This window comes from Micromonas commoda, chromosome 14, assembly GCF_000090985.2.
Source record: "Micromonas commoda chromosome 14, complete sequence".
Taxonomy (NCBI): domain Eukaryota; kingdom Viridiplantae; phylum Chlorophyta; class Mamiellophyceae; order Mamiellales; family Mamiellaceae; genus Micromonas; species Micromonas commoda.
The window spans coordinates 555155-569578 of NC_013051.1; the positions used below are offsets into that span (position 1 = coordinate 555155).

Genomic DNA, 14424 nt, shown 5'->3' on the forward strand with positions numbered 1-14424 from the left:
GATCCGCAACCTGCGCGGTGAGCGGGCCGCGAAGCTTACCCAGCAGTCCGGGGAAGCAGTCCCACTCCGCGGCTCCGCCCAGGAGCAGCGCCTCGAGCCTCACCATGGCGGCGACGCGATCGGTCCACTCCTTGCTCGGGTCCAACCGCGCGGCGGCTCGTTCAATCTCGCTCGACAGTTCCCTCTCCGAGTCGACATTCACCGGCGCGGGCGAGTCCCCTTCCGCGATGCGAATGACCCGTCCGGTCGCCGCGCCGTAGGGCGGGGGCACGTCCGAGCCGGCGGTGCCCTGCGCCACCCCCGCGGCGACGCGCTCGATCAGTCGCCCGGTGGACCCCAGCCCGCCCGTCGTGCTCGGTCGAAGCGTCGACGACGACGACGAGTAGCCGCCGCCGAGGGTGGACCCGAGCGAAGCCGCCCCGCCCCGCCCCCCGCCCCCGCCGCTTCCCGTGGACGACGTCGACGTGGGCCTCCGCTCGGCGTTCTCGGACGGGGACCCGACGCCTGTTCGTGCGCGGGCACCCGCGTTGGACCCCGGTCGTCTAACGCCGTCCGACCCAGCCGACGACGGCGACGGCCTCGATCCCGGCCTCGACCCACCCTGACTGACGGCACCCCCGACGGCACCCGCGCCGAGGTTGGCGTCCGCGAGTCTGGCCTGGATCTCGCGGAGCTGGCCGGGTCGGATGGTGTGCCTCGCGAGCATGCCGTGAATCGCCGGGCCCGTTCTCATCGAGGCGCCGAGTATCGCGGACACCGCCGCCTCTCTCACGCCGGGTTCCCTGTCCTCCAGCGCGTTGAGCACCTGCGGGAGCGTCGCCTTGACGCTCAGGTCTTCCGGGGAGAGGGCGTCGGACGCGAACGCCTGTTCGCACGTGCGGAGGAGCTCCTCGCGAACCCTCCAGTTCTTGTGCCTCCAGCCGATGGACGCCTTTCCGAAGACATCCGCGGGGGGCGTGACCCGCAGCTCCATGAGGGACACCAGCAGGTTCCTCGCGCCCTCGCGCACCGGCGCCTTGAGATCGCCGAGCCTGTCGAACACGCCGGGGAGGAACAGCGGGACGTGCTGGCGGAAGAGGTCGGGCGAACCCTGCACCGCCAGCGACGCGCACGTCAACGCACCCCCGCACACCTTGGCGTTGTTCTCCTTGAGCAGCGTCGCGACGGCGTCGGCGAGGACGCCCGCGTCGTCCCTGTCGGTGACCTCGTTGCGCTCGAGGTAGTCCTGCGATTGGATTGAGTGATGATTTAAATGAGGGGGATGATGCGGCGGCGTCGGTGGTCGGTTGGACGGGCGTTGGACGACGCGATCGCGGCTCGGGGCGTCGCGACATTTCAAAACGGGGCGAACGTGGTCGGGGGAGGGGGAGGAGGATCTTCCGCGCGCGTCGCCGCCGACGGGCGAGCCCGCGGCGGTCACCGCGAACGGGTACCGATCGCACGCACCTGCAGATCGTCCACCGCGGTCATCCGCGACTTCATCTGAGGGCTGGTGAGCCCGGCGAGTAGGCCGTCCATGGCGACCCGGCCCGTCTCGGTGTGCCCACTGGGATGTGATACGCTGAGGCGGGCGAGATCGGGTGTCCCTCCGCCTCACGCGCTTATTCCGCCCGCGCGGCCCCGCGGATGCGCCTCGCGTGGGTTGTTAGGTCGCCCGAACCAGACCTCGACGACGGGAAAAGGTCGGTCGTATCGCCTCCGAACGCGCGCGCTCCGCGCCGTCGGTATGGCGTCGCCGCGGCGGTCAAACGTGGGGGACCGAAGCTCGCGAGTTTTTTTTTTTTGGATGCCCCTCCCGAGTCAACGGTCGGCTCGGGTCAACACCCGACCAAAAAGTCGTTGGGAAGTTTTGGGAATTTGGGCCCCATAAACGGACCGAAAATCTGACTGTTCACCAGTGCTGCGTAACCTGTAAAAGACTCGCAGGCCGAATTTTTTGTTAGTTGCGTGGCAGGCGAGGAAGGATAAAACCCCGCCGACGGTTAGAACATGCCAGAGCCACGGCGCGCTCGGTCGCCGTATCGCGCATGACCACCGTCCACACGCCCACCGGCCCTCCGAAGGTGCGCGCCGCCAAATCGTGGGACAAGCTCAGGAGGAAACCCAGCTGGTCGCAGCCGTCGAGCCCGGAGGAGAAAGATGCAGTCGCCGCGGGGAAGAGGAGCCCCGACGAGAACCGCGCGGGGCGCTCTTCCAACACCCACGACGAGGGAGCGTTCGCCGGGGCGATGGCCAAGCTGAAGGTATCTCCCCCGAAAGGCACCGCCGGCGCGAGACGGGGCGAATCGTCCAGCCCGCCCAAACCCGCGCCCGCGTCGGCGCAGAAGAAGCCTGCGGAAACCGAGCAACCGCCGACCAGGAGCGCGCAGGACGCGCGGGTGTCGTCGTCCGCCGAGCCGAGCTCGACGACCTCGGCGCCGGGGGCGGACGCGGGCGGGGAGGACGGGCTCGACCGCGGCGCCGCGTTCGAGTGGCTCCTTCAACGACAGATCGAGGTCGAGATGACGCTGCGGGAGAAGAAGGTGGCGTCCGCCGAGGACCTGGAGCACGTCGCGGAGACTTTCCGCGACTTGAACCAACTCTTCCTCGAGCTGCACGCGGCGGCGGCGGAGCTCACCGTGGCGAACAAGAGGCCGTGCTCGGTCGCCGCGCTGTTCCAGGAGCTTCTGCACAAGATCGCCGGCGTCAACGCGGGTTTAGGGATGGAGGGGCAGCGGGGCGAGGGCAACGTGCCGATGCACCAGGCCAAGGTTTTGGACCGACGGCACCGAACGTCGACGGAATGCGGCGACGTGAACATGGTCCTCGGGCCGGAACGCGTCCGGGGGATGGTCCTCCGGGTGCGGGACCTGCGACAGGCGCTGAGGATCAAGGTGGAGGACGCCAACGACGTGCGCATGGCGGAGGAGGCTGTCAAGGCGGGACACGCGTTCTGGACCAAGCTGCGGGAACACGCGAATGCACACGGCGCGGATGCGTTCGCCGCGCTGGCGAAGCTTCGCGACGCGTGAGAGCAGTGCAGGGTTTTCGCGTGGACGTCGTTCGGGGGTCGGTCGACGCGTGTGCGTGTGCACGAGTCGTTTTGACGCGTGTTTTGGGTCGAAGTAGTCGAAGTCGTCGGAGCGGCGCTCCATGACATGGCCAAAATTTTCAAGTCCAGACAAGCAAGTCTCCAGCCAACTTCTTCCCGCCTTCGTCAAACTTCCACGCGCCAGATCTCCCGTCGCCTGTCCCGACGGCGACCGCATCTGACCGCGAGTGTGAACGATGCCCCTCGACGATGAGACCGCCGCGAGGTTCGACCACATGATGCTGCCCCTCGCGCAACAGGTGGCCGCCATGGCGCAGGGCGAGAACGCGATCGACATGATGCTCGATCTGTACTTTTCCTTCCTGCGCCGCAAGACGGACTTCTTCAGCCAGGGCGAGATGTGCGAGCGCGCGGTCCAGTCCGCGTTCGAGCGCCAGCGCGCGATCGTGGCCAAGTCCGAGGAGGGTAAGGCCCGCGCCGCCGCCGAGAAGGCCGAGAAGGAAGCCGCCGAGCGCGAGGCTGCGCGAGCCCGCGAGGCGGCGGAGCTCGAGAGGCAGGCCGAGGAGGACGAGAAGCGACGCGCGAGGGTCAAGCAGGCTGAGCTCGAACGGAAGATGGCCGAGCAGGCGAAGGCCGCGGACGGCAGCGATAAGATCCAGGAGATCACCGACGAGGAGGCGGAGAAGATCAAGAGCGGCGGCGATGACGACGACGTATCGCACGACTTGACCGCCGACGAAGACGATCAGGACAAGCTCGCGCCGGGCACGATGATGCCCAACTCGGGCAACGGCGGCGAAGCCGAGCATTACGTCTGGCATCAGACCCTCACGGACGTGGACGTGCGCGTGCGGATCCCGGTCGGCACCCCCGCCAAGCAGATCGTGTGCGACTTCAAGAAGAGCAAGTGGGTCTTCGGCTTGAAGGGCGCGACGCCGATGATCGAGGGCGACTTGTACGCCGACGTCCAGATCGACGACTGCTTCTGGACGATGGAGGACAAGACGACGGTGCTGGTGACGTTCCAGAAGAAGAACGACATGGAGTGGTGGGACTGCGTCGTGAGGGGTCACCCGTGCATCGACACGAAGAAGGTGACGCCGGAGAACTCGAAGCTGAGCGACTTGGACGGCGAGACGCGAGCGACGGTGGAGAAGATGATGTTCGACCAACAGCAAAAGATGCAGGGCAAGCCCACGTCCGACGAGATGAAGAAGCAGGACATGATGAAGCAGTTCATGGACGCGCACCCGGAGATGGACTTCTCCCAGTGCAAGTTCAGCTGAGTTTAGGGCGAGTAGAGCCGAGTGAGCGTTACGTGGCGCGTTCAATCAATCAATGAGAGACGTGTCGTCGCATCTACTTTACAAGTACTAAGGGTTCCTAAGTATCGCTGCCGCGGCGGGTCACTCCATGGCGTCGCCGCCCTCATCTTCGGCGCCGCGCAGATACAGGACGTTGTTGCACCTGCGTCGGTATCGCGGCGATGGGTAAGGGGGAACGCGTCGGCGGTTGAAATCCAAAAGTTAGGGTTGCGTAGGGGAAAGTTTTTGGTGGGCGGGGCGGGCCAGAGGACTCACCTGATCAGCACCTCGCCGAGGTTCCCCGCGAACTTGCCGTCGACGTACTCCTCCGTGGACGCGAGCTGCAGGTTCATGTACGCGTCGGTGGACACCAGGAACCCCTTGTACTCCATGCCCCACTTCAGCTTGACGATGATCGGCTTGCCCGTGAGCTGGTTGAGGAACGGCTTGGGATTGACGGGCACGGTGGCGGCCATCGTCTACGCTTCTCTGAGCGTCTACGAGTAGACGCGGTCTCGCTACAGGACCGGGGGTTCGGGTACGACGATGACGACGAAGCCGACGTAAAACGCGCGCGGGTGGCTCGAACGTGATCCGTGCCGCCGGGCGTGCTGCGCTTTCTGACGGCCCCCCCCGCCACCGGCTGCCGGTTTTTCCAAGCTCGTTGCGCCTGGCTGGGGTGATCATTCAGTTGCCCCTGCTGGCCCGCGCAGCGACGGACGGAACATTTCAAGGTGACGCTTGGTGCGAGTGTCGTCTTTTGGGGTGACCCGGGGATCTGTTACGAGCCCCAACCGCGCGAGCGATCTTAGCATCGCCCTACGTTAGCATATCGGCGACGCGACCTCGTCGGTCGTGATCGAAAGAGCCTCGGCGGCCCGCTTCCGGCGTACGGTGTAGGCCAAACAATTCCCGCGAGCGAGAGGATCCTCGTCAGGACACCGTCGATCCTTCCGCCTGGACCATGTCGGCCGGTGGTGACGCGCCGGGAGGTGAGCGCCGATTCCGATCCCGCGAAACTCGCCTTTGCGATGTGATGACATCGCCGATCGCGTCTCCCGATTCCCCGACGATCGCTCGCGCCCGCGAAGGGCGCCCCATCTCCGGCCGGCCCGGGCTCCCGCGCCAAACTGACAACCCGCGCTCGACTCCTTTTCGACCCAGGCGCGGCGAACGCGGCCAGCTCGCTCCTAGCGTCGCTCTCCCTCCGACCCAACGGAGGGTCCGGATCGCAGTGGCTCTTCAGCAACCCCCTGGGCGGTCCCGCGGGAGGAGACAACCCGGTGAGTGCCGCGCGCGATCGCCCGCGATACCGCATCCCACCCTCGCCCGCCCCGGCCCCGGCCAGATCTCGCTCGCTTTTTCGCCCGAGAAGACGGATGGCCCCGTCCCTTCGAGCGTCGGTCCGCCTCTCACACTCACGTCCGTCCCGTCGCATCTTCCCGCGCGAACAAACAGGCGGCATCGATCAACTCGGCGCTCATCGGTAACTCCGCCCTCGTCGGCGACGGCGTCTCCAACGGCGGCGGCGACGGGGGGGGCGGAGGAGCCGGCCAACACGGTTCCCCCGGGTCCTCATTCTCCAAGCAGGATGCGCGTCGGGCGAGCACCGATCGGGGGTCCAAGTGGCGCGAGGACGAGCGCGACACGGGAGGCACGCACAGGAGCCGGGGCTGGAAGGACGGATCCTTCGGCGACAAGAAACGCGACGGCCGCAGGGGCAGGGCGCAGGGCGACGAAGGATCCCACACAGCTGGCGGTTGGTCCGGGAGCGCCGGCGACATCCCGGGCCTCAACCGCCGAACGGACTCGAAGGAACCCACCCGGCCGGGCGGCAAGGGGTTCTCCATGGGCCGGGGCCGGGGCGGCGGTTTGGGCGGCGGCTTGGGCCCGAGGGGCGGCGGCCTGGGCGCGCCCATCGGGTTCGGCGCGTCTCCAGCTGTGCACGCAACCGACGAGCCCAAGGTTCGACACGGGCCGGTCAAATACGCGTACACCCGGGAAGACTTGGTGTCGATGCTCGAGCGCTTGGCGGCCGCGTCAGGGATGAACGGCGAGCTCCCGCACCCGCCCGACGGCATCGACCCGGAGACGGTTCCCCTCAAGACGGTCAAGGCTGGGGATTCGATGTACGAGCTCACCGTGGAGGGAGCCAACCGCGGGGGCGGGAACGCGAGAATCTCCGGAAACTCGTCTCGGGAGTGGACCCAAGGAGGAGGAGGAGGCCAAGGAGTCCTGACCCAAGGAGTTCCCGCCCCGAACGGTAAGGTGGGTAAAGAAGTCCCGGAATGGGCGGACGCGACCGCGACGGGCGGCGGGCCGAACGGCGCCCCCGCGGCTGGCTTTTTGGGAAGCGGCGCCGTGCCCCGTCTGACGGCGAGCGAGCGATCCGTCGTGTTCGGCGAATCTCAGACGCCCTCTTCCGACGCCGACGTGGGCGCCTTGGACCGGAAGATGCACGCCGCCGCGCAACAAGCCGCCGGCGGGTTCTTCGGGCTCGCGCCGGGCGGCGGCGGGATGGACGGCAAGCTCATCGGAGCGCTCGAGTCGGACGGCGAAAACACCAACCTGGGGGGCGGACTGGACGACGCCGTCGACCCGCCGCTTCACTCGACGCGGAATCAAACGCAGAACCAAACGCAGAACCAACAGGGCGTGCCGCCGCCCACGGGCCCGATCACGGACGCGCCGTGGTTTTACCTCGACCCCAGCGGCACGCACCAGGGCCCGTTTAAGCGCGCCGAGCTCCTCGAGTGGCACGACTCGGGTTACTTCCCGCTGGATCTGCCGCTTCGCCCCGCGGATGCGCCGCCGTCGATGCCGTTCGTTCCCCTCGCCGAGATGCTGGAGTGCGGCTGGAGGTACCCGGGCCCGAGGGTCGCGGCGCAGATGCGCGCGGAGCACGAGGCCCAGATAAAGCAGGCGGCGGCGCAGGCCCGGGAGGCGCAGGAGGCTGCGATGCGCGCGCGAGCCGAGGCTGAGGCGGCTGAGAGGGAACGCGCGCAGGAGGCGATGCGGCAACGGGAGGAGGCGGCGCGGCAGCAGCAGATGCAGGAGATGCAACGGCAGCAGCAGATGCAGGAGATGCAACGGCAGCAGCAGATGCAGGAGATGCAACGGCAGCAGCAGATGCAGCAGCAGATGCAGATGCAGCAGCAGAATGGGCTGCACTTTGGGACGTCGCCCCCGGTGCCCCCGCCGCAACAGGGCGGCCAGACCCTCCTCGCCAACATCTTCGCCGGAGGCGGCGGCGGAGCAGGAGGAGGAGGAGGAGGAGCGCCCGGAGGACCCGCGCGCGGCGCCGTGTCCCTCGCGGATCTCGAACGATCCATGAGCCTTCCGATGGCGCCGGCGCCCGGATCCTTCGACGCGGCTTCGCCCCCGTCGACGGGAGGATCCGGTTGGCCAAACCCCGCGTCCCAAACCCCGCACTCACACGCGCAGACGCACGCGCACCACCACCCGCACGACACCACGCAGCAGGTTCCCGCGTCACCGCCCGCTAAACCGGCGTGGGGCGGCGCGTCCACGGAACCCCCGGGTGGCAACTCGGGCGTCAAGTCGCTCGCGCAGATTCAAGCCGAAGAGGAGGCGAGGGCGGAGGCGAGACGTCGCGAGGAGGAGGCCCGGTCGCGGGCGAACGCGCCCGTTAACCCCGTCGTGGGGGGCGTCTGGGGCGGCGGCGGTGGTGGCGGCGGTCCCTCGCTGGCTCAGATTCAGGCTGAGGAGATGCGACGAGCGGAGGCGGCGAGAGCCGACGTCACTGCGGGGGCGCACGAAACTACTCGAACCAACGCAGCTCCCCCCGGCGGCGCGTGGGGCGGTAGGCCGTCCGCCGCGGTGTCGCAGCCCCTCCCCGGCGGCGGCGGCGGCGGTGGGTTCTGGGACTCGCTCCCGCCCGCGGCGACGCAACCCCCCGCTGGTCACCAGCGCCCGGGGCTGACCCAGCAGCAGCAGCAGCAGCCGAGGTCCGAGTTTCCCACTCTCGGCGCGACGGCGGCGGCGGCGGCTCGCGCCGGGGGCGGCGGCGGCGGCGGACGCGCAGCGGTCCTCCCCGGCGGCGTCGTCGGGGGCCTCGGCGGCCACGTCGGCCCGGGCGGTCAGTCGGACGCCGGACACCCCACCGCGCCCACGACCAAGGCGCAGTTTCGCGAGTGGTGCAGGTCGGAGATGAAGGCGCTCCACGGGAGCGACGACACCACCCTCGTGGACTTTTTGGTCTCCTTACCCTCCGCGGGCGAGGTGACGGAGTACGTCCAGCTGTACCTCGGGGACACCGCGAGGGCGGCGGCGTTCGGGAAGGAGCTCATCCGGATCAAGCGGACGAACCCGCAGATCATGGGAGGTTTGGCGGGGGGCGGAGAATTCGCGGGCGTGGGTCCCTCCGCGGCGAGCGGCGGGTCGGGATCGAGCGGCGGCGTGAGCGGAGTTTCGGGCGTTACGAGGGACACGGCCGGCGGGCCGGGCGAGCACGACGGGTGGAGCCAACAGCCGAAGAAGGGGAAGAAGAAGGGGAAGTAATCTTAGCGGAGTTTCGACTTGAAAGGACGCACACGAGAGACCTGGGCAGAGCTCGCGCGAAAATCGTCGAAAAATAAAGCGTCCCGAGCCGGGTGGCTTTTGCGCGCCAAAAGATCGTGGCGGGGCGAATCGGTTCCCAATCGGCCAATCAAGACTGGCGAAATTACCGTTCGCCGGGCGGATCACGATTGCAGAGCCGGGTGGTGCGTGACACCCTGGCACGCGCCCGGGCCGTGCCAAGTGGACCGCGCATACCCACGCGCGCGCGGCGAGCGCGTCGGACGCCCTCCGACGATGGCGAGCAGCACATCGCCGATCTCGGCGTCGCGGGTGTCCTCGCGCGCGTCCATCGTTGGAGCGCGCAGGATCCCCGGCGCGCGCGGCGCGTCCACGTCGCGCGCGTGTTCCCGCGGCGGGCTGATCACCACCGAGGCGATATTCGGACGCGGGCGCAAGGTCGAGTCCGTCAAGGTTGAGGAGCAGGTGGAGCAGGAGGTGGAGGCGCCCCCGGCGATCGAGCCCCAAATTCCCGAGCCCTCGTTGAAGGGCACGGAGCTGACGCTGTCCACCGACGAGTCGTGCGACGACGCGGACGAGTACTGCAGCTACTTCGACTTCGACTCTGACGGCCGGCTCGCCGAGCCGCTCGAGGCTGCGATCCCGATGGATTACTACTCCCTCCTGCAGTTAGACTTCGAGGCGACGGACAAGGACGTGAAGCGCCAGTACAGGCAGCTGCAGAAGTGGTGCCACCCCGACATCGCGGGCGAGGCGGGCAACGACCTGTCCATCATCCTCAACGAGGCTTACGACACCCTCATGGACGAAAAAACCAGGCGAGTTTACGACAAGGATCTCAAGGAGATGAGGAAGCAGATGGACCTCGCGATGGAGCTCGGCGCCGATTTCAAGCCGTACACCGGTCAACCCATGTCCAAGTTCGTCGGGCAGGATCCCACGGAGAGGGGCTCGAACGCGCGCGCCGTATTCGTCAACGAAGCCGCGTGCATCGGCTGCCGGCAGTGCAACCACTCCGCTCCCAAGACGTTCATGATGGAGGACGAGTGGGGCAGGGCCCGGGCGTTCCAGCAGTGGGCCGACTCCGAGGAGGACATCACGATAGCCATAGAGTCGTGCCCGGTGGACTGCATATACTGGGTCAAGCAGCGCAACCTGCCCATCCTCGAGTACGCCATGCAGCGAGTCGAACGCGTCTCCGTGGGGATGATGAACCAAGGGTCCGCGCGAGTCGGAGACCCGTTCGACGTCGCAAACACCATGATCCGCAAGGGCGAGGAGGAGCGCATGCGCGTGGGCATGGACGCCGCCGGCGCCGAGGCTGGGATGGCGTCCGCCGGCAAGCTCGGTTCACGTATCCGACTCGCGTGGCTCAACCTGGGCGAAAACGTCCGAGGGAGGTGGAGCGCGTACGACGAGGCGAGGAGCTCGTACATGGCGTCGATGTCGTTCGACGAGGACGACGGTAGTTTGGACGACATCATGGAGGACCCGTGCCCGAACGACGAGTGCATGATCGACGAGGGCGACATCGAGATGTCGCCCAAGGAGGCGGGCGCCAAGGGAACGCCGTTTAGAAACGAGGCGGCGCAGCCAAAGGACTTCGACTTTGAGTGACGAGGAGCGTCTCGTTCGCGTCTAGAGTTTGATTTCTCGTGTAAAAAAGTTTCTCCCTGGTTGGTGCACTACGCACGCGCGCGATGACGTCAGTAAGTAGGGCGACGGAGACGTGACGGGAGCTCAATCTGCGAGTTCGCCGAGGTAGATCTTCCCGTCGGATCCGGCGCTTCCGATGATCGGCTCCGTCGGGTGAAACGTAACCTCGTTCACCGCCCCCTCGTGACCCGGCAGCTTGTACAGCACCCGCCTGCTGTCGAAGTCCCACACGAACACGTTCCTGCACGCGCTCCCCGCGGTCACCTTCGCGCCGTCGGGCGACCAGCCGCACTTGAGCATCCCCTTCTCGAAGTTGTGCTGGTGTCCGACGAAATACTTCACGCACCTATCCTCCGGAGCGTACGATCGAACGTCCCACGCGCGCAGCGTGCAGTCCATCGCGTTGGTGAGCACGTGCGACCCGTCGGGCGCGACGGCGATGCCCGTGATGGTGTCGGTGTGCCCCGGGAGGACCATGTAAGGCTCGGCGTCGTTGCGAATGTCCCAGCACTTTAAGACGTTGTCGAGGCCGCCGCTGAAAAACCTGTCACCCTCCGCGTCGAACGCCACCGCCGTCACCTGGAACCTGTCCGCGAACGTCGCAACCTCACCCTTGCGCCTGAAGTCCCACAACTTCGCGGTCCCGTCGTCGGAGCCCGACACGCACAGCGGTTTCCCCTTGGGCGCCGCCGAACACGCGTTGACGAAGGATTGGTGCCCCTTCATGCACTTCACGGACTCGCCCGTGGTGGCGTCCCAGAGCCTCAGGGTCTTGTCCGGCGAGCACGTGAGGATGTTATCGCCGTCCGCGGTCCAGTGCAGCTCCAGCACCGAGTTCTTGTGACCCTGCATCATCATGTAGTTCTGTGAGCGGGAGTGGGGTGGACGGGAGGTGGTCAGCTCGGGGCGAACAAAAGTAGGGTTTGAATCGGGCACCATTCCGGGAGGGAAACGCGGGGGGATCCGCGCGCGCGCACCTCGCAGTCGCCGCGGACGTTCCACATGAGCACCGTCTTATCCGCGCCGCACGACGCCACCGTCGCGCCGTCCGGTGAGAACTTGATGGAGTTGACCGCGTCCCCGTGTCCCTCCAGCAGCATGATGGGCGCGTCGAGCGAGGACGTGCGGTTCATGCCTGGCTTCGGATGGGGCTGCTGCGAGGGCACGCCGACGATCGACACCGCGCGGTCGTCCACGGTCTTGGGCTTCTGCGCCACCACCTGCAGCGCGAGATTCTCCGGGTCGTCATCCGCGTCGACGCCCTCCTCGCCCGCGGCGCGGGTCTTGCGCTTCCCTGCTCCCCCTCCTCCCATCGTGTGGGCTTCGGAATGGCGCCAGGCTGCGTCCCGGAGTTGCTGGAGTAGAGCACGATTTTCGGTAGGGCCGAGCGCAGTGCGGCTGGGCGCATGGCCAGGGCCAAGCACCAGGGGAAAGGCAAGGGGGGATCCGCCCGCGCGGCGGAGCCCTCCCCGCGGAAGCAGCGCGGCCCCAACCATCGAAGCTCGTCCACCGCCGAGGAGGCCGAGCTCCGGACGCAGCTCCACGAGCTCGGACTGCGGGTCAAGGAGGTGGCCGCCGACGGCAACTGCTTCTTCCGGGCGATGTGCGATCAGCGCTGGGGGGACGAGGACGAGCACCTCCACCTGAGGCGGCTCACCATCGAGTACATGAAGGCGAACAGGGACGACTTCGAGCCCTTCATCGAGGACGACGAGAAGTGGGACGCGTACGTGGAGAGGATGGGCGAGGACGGCACGTGGGCGGGGAACATGGAGCTCCAGGCGGCGTCGCTGGTGTGCATGACCAACGTGTGCGTCCACCAGGCGGGGCAGCCGCGCTGGGAAATCGTCAACTTTCCCACCGCCGACAGGTGGTTCCACGTCACGTACGAGGGCGGCGACCACTACAACTCCGTCGAGCTCATCAGCAGGCGGTGGTACCTCGAAGGAGACGAGAGCGGCGGGGAGCGAGAGGCGAGCGGGCCCATCTCGCTGTCAAAGGGACGCGACGGACGCGCGGCGCCGGGCTGGCACTGCACTCGGGAGCCGACGCAATCCGTCGTCAACGAGTGCGTCGCGCGCTCGGGAGGCGAGGCGAAGAAGCAGCGCGCTCGAGAGGTGCTCCGACTCTTCGACGGCGACGTGGACGCGGCGGCGGCGGCGCTGCGGGCGGAGACGTCCTATCGCGGGGCGCTCAAGGGCGGCGTCGGGGATCCGAAGCCCAGCGAATCCGACGAGACCGGTCGCCCGATGCTCTCCGAGGACGACTGGGCACTCAGGGGCGTCACGGGTGGGGGGACGAAGTCGAGCGGCGACTTGATCGACGAGGAGGGATCGGACGACGACGACGATTGGGAACCCGTGGTGACCAAGAGGCGCGGAGGCGGGGGCAGGAGAGGGGGCGGTTCGAGACGCGACGACGACCTCGACGAGCGCGTCGCGGCGCTCAGAATCTGATGCACCCGCACGTGTGATGATACTAATCTTACGTCGCCCACAAACTCGTGATGACGTCGAACCGGCGATGGACGCGTCGTCAATCCACCAAACCCACGGCTTTCCTGACGCACCACCACGGCCTCTCCCCCTCCGGCAGCGCCGCGATCTCCTCCCGCTGCGCCCGCGCCGCGTCCACCACCAACGCCGCGCCCTTCTCCACGTCCGCCGGGCACGTGTGCCTCCCAACGCTCAGCCGCAGCGTCCCGATGGCGTACTCCTCCGGCACCGCCATCGCGCTCAAAACCGCGCTCACGCTCGCCGCGGCTTCACCCGAGTGACACGCCGCACCCGCGGACGCCGCGACGTCGTCCTTGAGCACGTCCAGCAGCTGCGACGCGGAGACGCCCTTGATACCGACGCTGAGGGTGTTTGGTAAGCGCTTGGCGTCGTCGCGTGGGCCGTTGACGCGGACGCCGGAGCCGTCGTCGCCGCCGAGCCCGCTCGCGAGCCTGCGTGAAAGTTCGTCTCGCATCGCGGACATGTGCGAGGGGAGGATGTCCTTTTCTCGCTCAACGAGCTCGCACGCGGCGCCGAGGCCGACGATTTCGAGGACGTTCTCGGTGCCCGCGCGGCGCCCGGACTCTTGCCCACCGCCGTGTAGAAGCTTCGAGAAGGGTGCCGCGGACGCGACGTAGAGCGCGGCGACGCCCTTGGGCGCGCCAATCTTGTGACCGACGACGGTGCACATGTCCACGCCCAAGTCGTTCACCTTGACCGGTATCTTGCCGCACGACTGCGCGGCGTCGGTGTGGATCAACACGTCCTCGTTCTTCTCCCGCGCCAGCCGCGCGCATTCGGCGACGGGCTGGATCGCGCCCGTCTCGTTGTTCGCGTGCATCACCGTGACCATACACGTGTCCGACCTCACTTTCGCCGCAACCGCCTTCGGGTCCACCAAACCTTCCTCGTTCACCGGAACCAGGTCGTACGTCAGTTCGTTCGCCTTTGCCTTGGCGGCGAGGTACTCGAGGATCGCCGGGTGCTCGACGGCGGTGGACACGACGTGAGGCTTATTCATCATCGCTTTTGGCTTTGAGTCGGAGGAGCGATTCTTCGCGACGAACAAGTCCACGGCGGATGCGATTGCGTGGTTATCGCTCTCGGACCCGCACGACGTGAACACCACCTCGGTCGGGTCGCAGCCCAACATCGAGGCGACCTGTCCGCGAGCCTTGTGGATCGCGTCGCGGCACGGCGCCGCGAACGCGTGTCCCGAGGAGGGGTTGCCGAAGTGCTCCCAGAGGAACGGTTCCATCGCGGCGGCCACCTCGGGGAAGATCGGGGTGGTGGCGTTGTAGTCGAGGTAGACGCACGTGTCGTGCGTCGCGCCGGGGAGGCGGGAGCCGATCGAGCCGACGCCGCGAGGGGGCGCGATTGGTCGTGGGGCGGTCATCGA

The 14424-nt window shown here is 67.6% G+C and overlaps 8 protein-coding genes across 8 annotated transcripts; 5 read left to right on the top strand and 3 right to left on the bottom strand.

The window, feature by feature from the left end:
• Window positions 1–2027: 2027 nt before the first annotated feature.
• Window positions 2028–3011, top strand: MICPUN_64154 (predicted protein; the record flags this gene model as incomplete). The annotated part of the gene is made up of 1 exon (XM_002505956.1): window positions 2028–3011. One exon carries the CDS (start codon window positions 2028–2030, stop codon window positions 3009–3011), a length of 984 nt encoding a protein of 327 aa, XP_002506002.1.
• Window positions 3012–3339: 328 nt separating this feature from the next.
• Window positions 3340–4317, top strand: MICPUN_98326 (predicted protein; the record flags this gene model as incomplete). The annotated part of the gene is made up of 2 exons (XM_002505957.1): window positions 3340–3485; window positions 3585–4317. The coding sequence occupies 2 exons, from the start codon at window positions 3340–3342 to the stop codon at window positions 4315–4317; spliced, it is 879 nt and encodes a 292-aa protein (XP_002506003.1).
• Window positions 4318–4437: 120 nt separating this feature from the next.
• On the bottom strand, window positions 4438–4811 carry MICPUN_87987 (predicted protein; the record flags this gene model as incomplete). Its single annotated transcript, XM_002506169.1, has 2 exons — window positions 4438–4498; window positions 4612–4811. The coding sequence occupies 2 exons, from the start codon at window positions 4809–4811 to the stop codon at window positions 4438–4440; spliced, it is 261 nt and encodes an 86-aa protein (XP_002506215.1).
• Window positions 4812–5299: 488 nt separating this feature from the next.
• On the top strand, window positions 5300–8903 carry MICPUN_64157 (hypothetical protein; the record flags this gene model as incomplete). Its single annotated transcript, XM_002505958.1, has 2 exons — window positions 5300–5327; window positions 5684–8903. 2 exons carry the CDS (start codon window positions 5300–5302, stop codon window positions 8854–8856), a joined length of 3201 nt encoding a protein of 1066 aa, XP_002506004.1. The 3' UTR covers window positions 8857–8903.
• Window positions 8904–9150: 247 nt separating this feature from the next.
• On the top strand, window positions 9151–10491 carry MICPUN_64158 (predicted protein; the record flags this gene model as incomplete). The annotated part of the gene is made up of 1 exon (XM_002505959.1): window positions 9151–10491. One exon carries the CDS (start codon window positions 9151–9153, stop codon window positions 10489–10491), a length of 1341 nt encoding a protein of 446 aa, XP_002506005.1.
• A 14-nt stretch (window positions 10492–10505) lies between these two features.
• Window positions 10506–11843, bottom strand: MICPUN_64159 (splicing factor; the record flags this gene model as incomplete). Its single annotated transcript, XM_002506170.1, has 2 exons — window positions 10506–11394; window positions 11508–11843. 2 exons carry the CDS (start codon window positions 11841–11843, stop codon window positions 10615–10617), a joined length of 1116 nt encoding a protein of 371 aa, XP_002506216.1. The 3' UTR covers window positions 10506–10614.
• A 93-nt stretch (window positions 11844–11936) lies between these two features.
• On the top strand, window positions 11937–12986 carry MICPUN_64160 (predicted protein; the record flags this gene model as incomplete). Its single annotated transcript, XM_002505960.1, has 1 exon — window positions 11937–12986. The coding sequence occupies one exon, from the start codon at window positions 11937–11939 to the stop codon at window positions 12984–12986; it is 1050 nt and encodes a 349-aa protein (XP_002506006.1).
• Window positions 12987–13182: 196 nt separating this feature from the next.
• MICPUN_68497 (predicted protein) lies at window positions 13183–14337 on the bottom strand (the record flags this gene model as incomplete). Its single annotated transcript, XM_002506171.1, has 1 exon — window positions 13183–14337. A coding segment is annotated over one exon (1155 nt), but the record flags the coding sequence as incomplete, so codon positions are not given.
• Between the last annotated feature and the right edge of the window lie 87 nt (window positions 14338–14424).